General features: G+C 48.1%; 2 protein-coding genes across 2 annotated transcripts in view; one reads left to right on the top strand and one right to left on the bottom strand.

Moving 5' to 3' along the window:
* Positions 1-9798, bottom strand: part of LOC115643738 (zinc finger protein 660-like) — a 579185-nt gene that overhangs the window by 322117 nt on the left and 247270 nt on the right. The gene's annotated exons all lie outside the window — the stretch shown is intronic.
* The window catches only part of LOC115643744 (zinc finger protein 271-like), a 38304-nt gene continuing 35759 nt past the window's right edge, over positions 7254-9798 (top strand). The window contains exons 1-2 of the mRNA XM_030547738.1: positions 7254-7275; positions 9451-9592. Of these exons, the coding sequence (XP_030403598.1) occupies positions 7254-7275; positions 9451-9592 (164 nt within the window). The remainder of the gene's footprint in view (positions 7276-9450; positions 9593-9798) is intronic.

Raw genomic sequence — 9798 nt, 5'->3', positions numbered from 1 at the left:
AATGGACTGTGGAAGAGCTTAGCCCTCCTGTGAACGGTTCAGCCAGCCTAGGAGTCATGGCTACTGTGACTCAGCAGGGCATGTGACCAGACCACATGACAATGAACTTCATTTTGGTACCTGTATTTTTCCACAAACCGGACTGGGAACTGAGGTTAGAACAAAGGGTTCCTGCCATATGGAAAAGCTACATAAGATGGAGTGTGACATCAGCTCTTGGCCTCATTCCCTGCACAAGAGAACTCCGGGAAACACCTGAGGAATGAACACTGAACTGGGGGAAGTGCTGGTTCCAGGGTAAAGGGATTTCTAGCTTGGTATGGCAACTTGTATCATCAGTCAGGGTGAGAAATTGCTAATTCAAATTCTATCCAGATAGTATGTTAGGCTTGGTTTGAGTTTTCGGTTATTTGCTAGGTAATCTGCTTTGATCAGTTTGCTAACACTTATCGCTGGGAAATTGGCTGTTGTCTTCTCTCTCTCCTTGAGTGGCTTAGGTAACGCATTCAGGTAGCTTAGTTGGCTGCATGGCGCCACCTGCTGTCGTGTTGGGTGATAACAGGCCCTGGAGAGGCAGGCTGAATCTCCAGCAAAGCAGTATGAGAAGGGCCAGCCCAGCTTGAGGGTTAGAGGGCACAGCGGTTCCCAGAAGCACCCCAGACTGCACCCCGGGGTGACAACCCATCACAGCCTAAAGTACACAAGTCTCAGCAGTTTTGTCACATCCTGTCCCCTCTCTTTCTCCACCCAAGATATTTCCTGCCTCCCACCACCTCTAGCAGATCCCACCAGTGGTGAGCTCCAGCCGGTTCGCATGAGCATGTTGTTAAATTTAGAAGCCTTTTTAGAACAGGTTGTTCCAGGACAACTGGTTCTAAAAAAGCTTTTAAATTTAACAAAGGCTCAGGCAGTTGTCCACCCAGCCCCCAGCCCCAGCTCACACCCCCCATCCTCTGAATGCTCCACCCTCCTTCTCCTCCCCATCCCCTGCTTCCCGCGAATGTTCGCGGGAAGCCTGAAAGAAGCAGCAGGCAGGTAACCCAGGCCGGGGGTGTGGGGGAACGGCGCGTGTGGCTCAGTCTGGCTCCACCAGAGCGGTTCCCCTGGCCCCAGTTGAGCGCCCCAGCCGGGTCCCGTCTAAGCACCCCTGGTTCGGGTTGGTCCTGGCCGAGTGGCTCCGACCCGGCCCAGCTCCGGCCCCGCAGCACCGGTCCCGGCCGAGCAGCTCCAGCCCGGCTCGGGGAGTTGGATCCTGTGGCGCCAGTCGCGGTCCCAGTCCTGGCCCCAGGCAGTGTGGTAAGGGGGCAGGGAGGGAGTGTTTGGTGGGTTGTGGGCGCGTGGATAGGGGTCAGGGCAGTCAGAGGGCAGGGAACAAGGAAATTGAAGGGGGCATGGGTCCCAGGGGGCAGTCAGGAAGGAGCAGGGGTTGGATGAGTTGGTGGGGGGCAGTCAGGGACAGAGAGAAGGGGTGGTTGGATGAGGCAGAGGTTCTGAGGGGGCATCAAGAATGAGAGGAGGGGTTTGATGGGGCGGCAGGGGGCAGTCAGGGGACAGGGAAGGGGGGGATGTGACAGGGGTACCCAGAGTGTGTGTCAAGGAACATGGGGGGTTGGATGGGGCATGACCCCCGGGGGGGGCATGAGCCCCTCGTGAGGTGAGGAGGAAGGAACCTGTTGTTAATATTTTGGTAGCTCATCACTGGCTCCCACCCTCCCATACATCCCACCCTCCCATACATTTACTGCTTCTCTCCCTCCAAGCAGAACCCACCACCAGCTCCCTGAGAATCCCTTACCTGAGCCAGCTCCATTGCAGCCATTGCCTTCCCCCTGGGAGGATGGGATCATCTGGAGCAAAACGTGGACGTTATTCTGTAGTCTGCCAGGGTGAGAAGGGCAATGTGAGAGCATTCACACAGGGTTTCTGTCCTTTCCACATGTCGATTCCCCCCAGGATTTTCCCTGCTAATGGACATTCTAGGTTCTGCCACAGTGGGAAGCACAGAGTGACCTTATTCCAGAACAGATCTAGCCTCCTCCTACCAGGATGTAACCCTCTGACCCATAGTGAAACCCTCCCAGCAGCAGAGTCTCTCTGTTACACTTCTCAAGTTTGCGGGCGATACCAAGCTGGGAGGGGTTGCAAGGACTTTGGAGGATAGAACTGAAATTCAAAATCATCTGGACAAACTGGAGAAATGGTCTGAAGTAAATAGGATGAAATTCAGTAACGACAAATGCAAAGTACAGCGCTTAGGAAGGAACAATCATACAAAATGGGAAATAACTGCCAAGGAAGGAGTGCTGTGGAAACAGATCTGGGGGTAATAGTGGATCAGAAGCAGAATCTGAGTCAACAGAGTTATGCTTTTTTTGCAACAGTAAGTATCAATTGGGGATGTATTAGCAGGAGTATTGTAAACAAGATACGAGAAGTAATTCTGCCGTTCTACTCCGCACTGATTAGGTCTCAACTGGAGTAGTGTTTCCAGTTCTGGGGGCCACATTTCAGGAAAGATGTGGACAAAATGGAGAAAGTCCAGAGAAGAGTAACAAAAATGAATCAAGGTCTAGAAAACATGGCCAATGAGGGAAGATTGAAAAAACTGGGTTTGTTTAGTCTGGAGAAGACTCAGAGGGGACATGATCACAGTTTTCAAGTACATAACAGGTTGTTACAAGGATGCCAGAGAAAAATTGTTCTTCTTAATCGCTGAGGATAGGACAAGAAGCAATGGATTTCAATTACAGCAAGGGCAGTTTAGGATAGAGATTAGGAAAAAAACTTCCTAACTGTCAGAGTGGTTAAGCACTGGAATAAATTGTCTAGGGAGGTTGTGGAATCTCCATCACTGGGGATATTTAAGAGCAGGCTGGACAAACACCTGTCAGGGATTGTCTAGATAATATTGAGTCCTGCCTTGAGCACAGGGGACTGGCCTAGATGACCTCTCGAGGTCCCTTCCAGTTCTATAATTCTATGAACCAAAGGCCAGAGAAGAGCAGAATCAAAGGAATCACTCTGGGGAATTCTCCCTGTCACTGTTCCCAAGGCAGCTCTCTCAGGTTTACAAAGCTGTTTGATGCTCCAGCCTTTATACAGTCTCTCCTGGCAGTGCCCCTTTCATGGGCTGGGCCTAGTTTTAGCTTTTGGGAAGCGTGAGCCCTGGGGCTCTGAGACTGGGCCTTCTTGCTTCAGCATATCTTGTTTCTTTCTGTGGCCCCCCAGTGAGTCCAAATGAATAGATACTCCTGACAGAGACTGTGAACATGAGAACGTCAGAGCTGCCCACTGCATCAGACCAATGGTCCATCTAGCTCAGTGGCCAATGCCAGGTGCTTCAGAGGGAATGAACAGAACAGGTAATCATCAAATGATCCACCCCGTCACCCATTCCCCGCTTCTGGCAAACAGAGGCTAGAGACACCATCCCTGCCCATCCTGCCTGTGACACTGGCAGATGAGGAGTTAGTTCTTGCAAAAGCCCCCATGTCTTCATTGAACAGGGACAAAAACATAGCTGGAATCAGTCTGACTCACCTGTGTTAGTATTAGGGACTAGGATTATAAGAATGTGTTTACACTTTATTGAATGCTTGTGAGTTGCTGCCTGGGTTAATATCTGACTAGTTGCATTGTGAGCCTCTGTGGCTCTGTAAATTACCAGACAGGAGAGAGACTTTACCTAGGTGAAGTGCTGACTGGCAACCGAATGCATTACATCCTGCCTGGCAGGAAAGGTCCATCAACACCAGAGAGACTATTATGGGATGTTAAAGACGACAAAAGACTGTTGTTGTGCTCTTGACTTCCCGTTAGCTCAGTTTGCAGCTCACAGCACATGGCAGGAAGGGGATAAAAAAACCCATACAGAAGGAACTGATTATCTGTATGTTGCTTGGACTCTGGGGGGCAAAGATTCTAGGCATAAGCAAGAGATCCCAAGCTGATTAGCCTGGTTTAGTGCTAAGGAAGATATAGGGCTTGCTTATTATAGAGGCTTCTATTACCTTTTGAAATTTAAGACTGTAACTTGTCTCCATCTATAGGATTACCTGTTTTAACTTTGTAAACAACTCTCGTTTCCTTTTAAATAAGTCTTAATACAGGTTATTACAGGACTGGCTACAAGTATTGTCTTTGCTGTGAGATCTAAGATTCAACTGATCTCAGTAAGAGACTGGTCCTTTGGGACAAGGTCAGGCGTGACAAAGCCCTGGCTGGGATGATTTAGTTGAGGATTGGTCCTGCTTTGAGCGCGTGGTTGGACTAGATACCTCCTGAGGTTCCTTCCAGCCCTGATACTCTATGATTCTATGACTGGCAGTAACCTGAACATTGCTGTGATTCGTGGGCTAAGGCAACAGTTCTCAACTAGGGGTCCTGGGCCCGCTAGGGGCCACTAGCAGGTTTCAGGGCGGGCGCCAAGCAAGACCAGTATTAGACTCACTGAGGCCCAGGGGAGAAAGCTTAAGTCCCAGCGCATGGGGTTGAAGTCCAGGGCCTGAGCCCCACCACCCGGGGCTGAAGCCAAAACCTAAGCCATGTAGATTAGTGGGGCGCCTGAGGCATGTCACCCCGAGAGAGGAAGAAAGTGCTCAGAGGACTCAGCCAGAAGGTTGAGCTCTGACACACTACTGGCTTAGAGGGTCTCTGCCAGTCAGGAAGGGCTAGCAGCGAGGGAAAACTGGCAACTGATGGTTGGAGGCGTGAAGAGGTTTGGGGTATGGTGGGGGAAGAAGCATCTGGGACTGGATAACCGGGGGCTGGGCAGTCTCCATAGGGGACACTTGCTCCTCCTGTGCCCTTTCCACATCCTCTTGTGAGTAGAGAATGACCACCCTGTCCCCACCCCCAGAGGCAGCCGTGTCTCAGGACTCTCCCAAGTTCCACCCACTAACTCTCTTCCCATTTGGGGTAGAGCTCGGGGCAACAAATCACCACCAAGATGAACCCAGCTGAATGCTGCTTGTTCTGGTGCTACAGGGGCCTCTGGTGGGTGAAAGGCAGAACTGTAGCACTTCTCAGGCAGAACGTATCTTCTTCATGCCAAAAAAAAAGAAATTCTGCGCTGGACGTGAATTCTGTGCATACGCAGTGGTGCAGAATTCCCACATGAGTAACTCACACCTGACACAAACATAACCTGCTCACTCCCGTCTCTTCTCCCTATGGGTCGAGTCCCAGAGCTGCTGCTGTCATTAATGCACACAGGCTTTCACTCCTGTTAGTGCTGGCAAGACCCAATCCAGTTACAGGACTGAACCCTTATTTTCCTATCACATGGGACAGTCTCAGCTGAGGGGGAGGTGAGATGGGGAAGGAGTACAAAGGGGAAAGTTGTTGTACCCATGTTGGTCCCATGATAGCAAATAGGTATTTTTAATTAGTTCTAAAAAAATTACCTCACCCACCTTGTCTCTCCAAGAGATCTGAAAGTGGCAAAGGAGACAAACAGGAAGACAGAGCTCAGGACCCTAAACCAAACATTTCAAACTCCTGGAAGAAACTACATTTCCCTTCTACCCCTGGGTATGTTTGGATCCTATATGAGGGACCACCCCATTCCCCTCACAGCAGCAAAGGGAGACTGCAGCCAGCCCCAGATGGTCCTTCCCAATCCTGGCATGTTTGTTGTGACAGTTTGTGTGTGGCGGGTGCACAGGCTGGGTACAGCTGGACCCATCTGCAGATTGGAAAGTCAGGGCAACTCTAGCACAGCTTGGGGGCTGTGGGCAAAGGGAGCAGTTCTGGAGCTGGGTCTCTGTCCTCTCAAGATCCCATGGCACATGGCTCTGGCAGCATCAAGTGGGTCCATCACTGCAGGGGAAGATTGGGGAACTGTCTGAGATCAGGGTGAGAACTGGAGGGGAGGGTCCATGCTCAAGAATGGGGGATGGAATTCACCTCCCCACCCCTCTGCAGAGCTCAGCAACTAGGGATTTATCCAGTGAAGTGAATTTCACTCTGGGTGACTTTGAGTCAGCCACGGAAAGATCCTTGGGCCTTAGGTTCCACACTGGCCACAGGAGTTTACTAGTTCTCCCTCCCCAGATGGCCGGGGGCAGCCAGGGATAATTAGTGGGTTATGGGAATTAGAAGATGAAAATTCACTAAGAACAATGACATTTCTGTGTTTATTATTAAATCCCCAGACTCCCACCAATCCCCATCCTCCTTCCGATGAGCTATAAATATCTAAAGGACTCAGCTACTGATCCTGCAGCCAGTTCCTGCCCTTCCCCACTTTCTAAAGCAGCACTTTTAACACCAGGGCAGGGAAACATGTAAATACTTTGAACCAAATTCCAGAAGCTGCTGAGCATGGAGAAGTTAAAATGAAACCAAGGTTCCATCTCTCCAAGGACCTTGCCCCTAGTGCAAAATAACAGACCCTCCCCAGAAATCTGAAATGGCCACTTCATAACTGACAAAACGTTAATAATCTGTTCATTTCTGGGAATTACCAACAAGAGAATCAACCCAGTTACGGTGATATCCTGAGGAAAAGATCTCATGTGTCTTTAGATCATACCCATTTGTAACCTGGAACTTTATACACTAAAATGCCTAATTCATAGCCCTACGGTGATTACCTGGCATCACTACAGGGCAGAATTAAGGTTGGGTCCCTTAGCTGTGAATTTCCATCCCCTAACATATTGCAATTGCGGTTAAATGGGTTTGACAAAATTCATTTTGTCTATTTCTTTCTTTTAATTTCAACAGATAGTGATATTTATTTTTAAGCCCTTTTTTCAATGTTTACAATTTCAATGTTCAGAGTTGTGGGAAGTTATGGGAGTCCTCTGACAACAATTATTTAATTATAGTAACCGCTGAGATTCCAAAAGCCAAATCATATAACTCTTCAAAGAGGAATTGTCAATGTCACACCCAAAATATACAGTGTAAATATCCTTAAATCAAACTCCACTTTTTCCAGAAGCATTTCTGTATATTACTTATACAAATATTTTTTCATGTGTGTCTGTGTACAGTGAAATCAGCATTTGCTGCAATTTATTCATAAAAATCTAATCATTTCAAACATAATTTTAAGTAATGAAGTACTTGAATTCTTTCACTTCCTAGACTGGAATGTTTCATTTCAGGATAATTACTCCCTCCCTGTGATGTATTTTTCTCTCAGTACCATAACCCTCTTGTGATGTAGCTCTTGTCTGGGTTCTCTCCTGAGGCCAGTGGCATTATGATCAGAAGGTGACACACTGACATATGAGCAGAGACACATGGAGGCGGGTGGAGGACGAGGTAACATGGAGCCTACCAGGGTTGAACATGGCCCTAAGAACAAACGCCCTCTCAGCCTCTCCTCTCTCCCACCTCCCAGAGTCAGTAACTCGGATAAATCGTTCCTTGAAATCTAAATAGCCCCAGTTTGAGAGACTGTGATTAACGCAGGTACCTTAGGGGCTGCTGCATCAATCCCCTGCCTGGATGAGGAGGATGAAGAATATCAGTAAAAATGGGTTAGGCTGGGAGAGGGCACAGCTGATTTGAGATTGGGAGCCAAGTTGACCAAGAGGTCAGAACTCATAGAGGGTTTAGAAGAAGTCAACAGGACTGGGTAGAGGCATTTCAGTGTATTTTCCCCATTAACCATTCTGCCATGTATTTAATTTAGAAACTTTTCATTCCCATCTAAACACCTTGGAGCTAAGCTGGGTTGATGCATTTCCACTTACAGTGGTACAGTTTTAATTAGGTGTTTAATCAGATGCTCATGCAACACGAAGCAGTGAATAATGGGTGTGCTTTCATTCATTAACTTGACTGTGCTGGGCATCACTTTTAAAAAAAGATGGTGTGAGGAGTGTCAAAATTTTAGGCATTAAGAAATGGTACGTAGGTGTTAGTTCCTTTCTCATGCGTTTCTCTCCTTATTTTAATGGCAGTTTTGAATTAGTATTAATACAATGTTCTTTTAACAGCAGTAGGGTCCTTTTGTATAATTGTTTGCAAGATTTCAATGGATATTGCGAACCAACCGTCTTAACCTTTTATTTTGAGATTCCTAAATACAACCCAGCGCACCTCTCCTGAACGACTGCAAGCCCTGGCCGGTGACATGTTCCTTAGAGAGCAAACACTTTCACCCTAAAAGCGCACATTTGGCTCTTTGACATTGCTTTATTCGCCCCGCCAGAAAATGCTAAAGGGAACCCAGTCATTACACCCGACCGTCACTAGGTACAGTTCTACCAGCTATGGACCAACATTCAAATGGTTCTGTTTGTTTATCTTTCATTCAGCATTGCAATTCTAAGATCCTATTTAAAAACTGGAAGTGAAATCACTGAAGCAAGTTAAGAAGAGAGCGGCATCGGGCATAGGTGGGGGTAAAACAACAAATGGAAAGAACCGACTATGCAAAAAGGAACATAGCAAACTATCAGAGCCCCAGACCTCCGTCCAACTGAACCCACCCCAGCCAGGCATATTAAGCTGGATCTCTGAAAAATTGCCCAGCCCGTCTGGCAGTGAACGCTGCGTGTTACAGACAGAGCTACAGTGTAAGCATCTGCTCTGCTGACGTGCTGCTTGGGTACGGAATGCACCACAGCCACAGGGAGCAGAGACATGGACTCCTACAGAACACATTCCCAGATACACCTCCAATGCCGCATCTCCCCCACCTCCCCACTGTCTGCCATCCCCTCCCCTACCTCCACATGGCCATTCTCAGCCTATTGCTAACTCCCAGCCTTCAGCACTATAAATGAATAAAACATGGTGTTACAAAAGGTGGACTGTGCCACAGAACCCTGATCTGGACGTGAGTGAGGTTCTTGATACAGTTCCACATGGGAAACTATTTGTTAAATTGGAGAAAATGGGGATCAATATGAGAACCGAAAGGTCAATAAAGAATTGGTTAAAGGGGAGTCTACAAGGGGATCATATTGAATGGTGAATTGTCAGGCTGGAGGGAGTTACTAGTGGAGTTCCTCAGATCAGCCTTGGGACCAATTTTACTCAACACTTTTATTAGTGATCTTGGCACAAGAAGTGGGACTGGGACACAAAGCCGAGAGGGATTGCCAATATGGAGGAGGACAGGAAAATCATACAAGAAAATCTGCATGTTCTTGAAAGCTGGAGTAATAGAAATGGGATGAAAATGAATAGTGCACAAATTCTAGTTGTTAGTCCCCAAGTGTATAATTTTGCAATAAGCTGGGGATTTGTCAATTGGAAGTGACAGAGGAGACTGGTTGATCAAAGGATAATTATGAGCTGCCAATGTGATGCAGTCATGAAATAGGTTAATGCAGTCCTAGGATACATCAGGTGAGGTATTTCCAGCAGACACATGAAAGGGTTAGTACTGTTATAAAAGGCACTGATGAGACCTCATCTGAAATACACCTCTACCTTCTGCCCTTAATGTCTCTGAGTCTATAAACTGTGCTTTGTGTTGCACAGACACTGATGGAGATCAGGGCCCCATCGTGCAGCACATGGCAGAGAACCTGACTGAGATCAGCACCCCCATTCTGCCGGGCACTGCACAGACAGAGAGGGACAGTCCATGCCCCAAAGAGATCATAATCCAAAGAGACAATGGGTAGGAGGAAAACAGAGAGGGGCTGTGACTTCCCCAAGGTCACCAAGCAGGTCAGGGACAGAGCCAGGAACATACCCCGTTAACGCCAGAGCCACATCACCCGCAGCTTGGAATGGTCCCCACACCCCATTGTATTAGGCTGCAGGAAGAGATGGTTTGTCCACGGATGCACAGGCTGTCTTGGCAGGGCAGCTCAGCTGCGGTCC

This window comes from Gopherus evgoodei, unplaced genomic scaffold, assembly GCF_007399415.2.
Source record: "Gopherus evgoodei ecotype Sinaloan lineage unplaced genomic scaffold, rGopEvg1_v1.p scaffold_69_arrow_ctg1, whole genome shotgun sequence".
Taxonomy (NCBI): domain Eukaryota; kingdom Metazoa; phylum Chordata; order Testudines; family Testudinidae; genus Gopherus; species Gopherus evgoodei.
The sequence above is the reverse complement of the archived record's forward strand: the minus strand, read 5'-3'. Positions and strand labels throughout refer to the sequence as shown.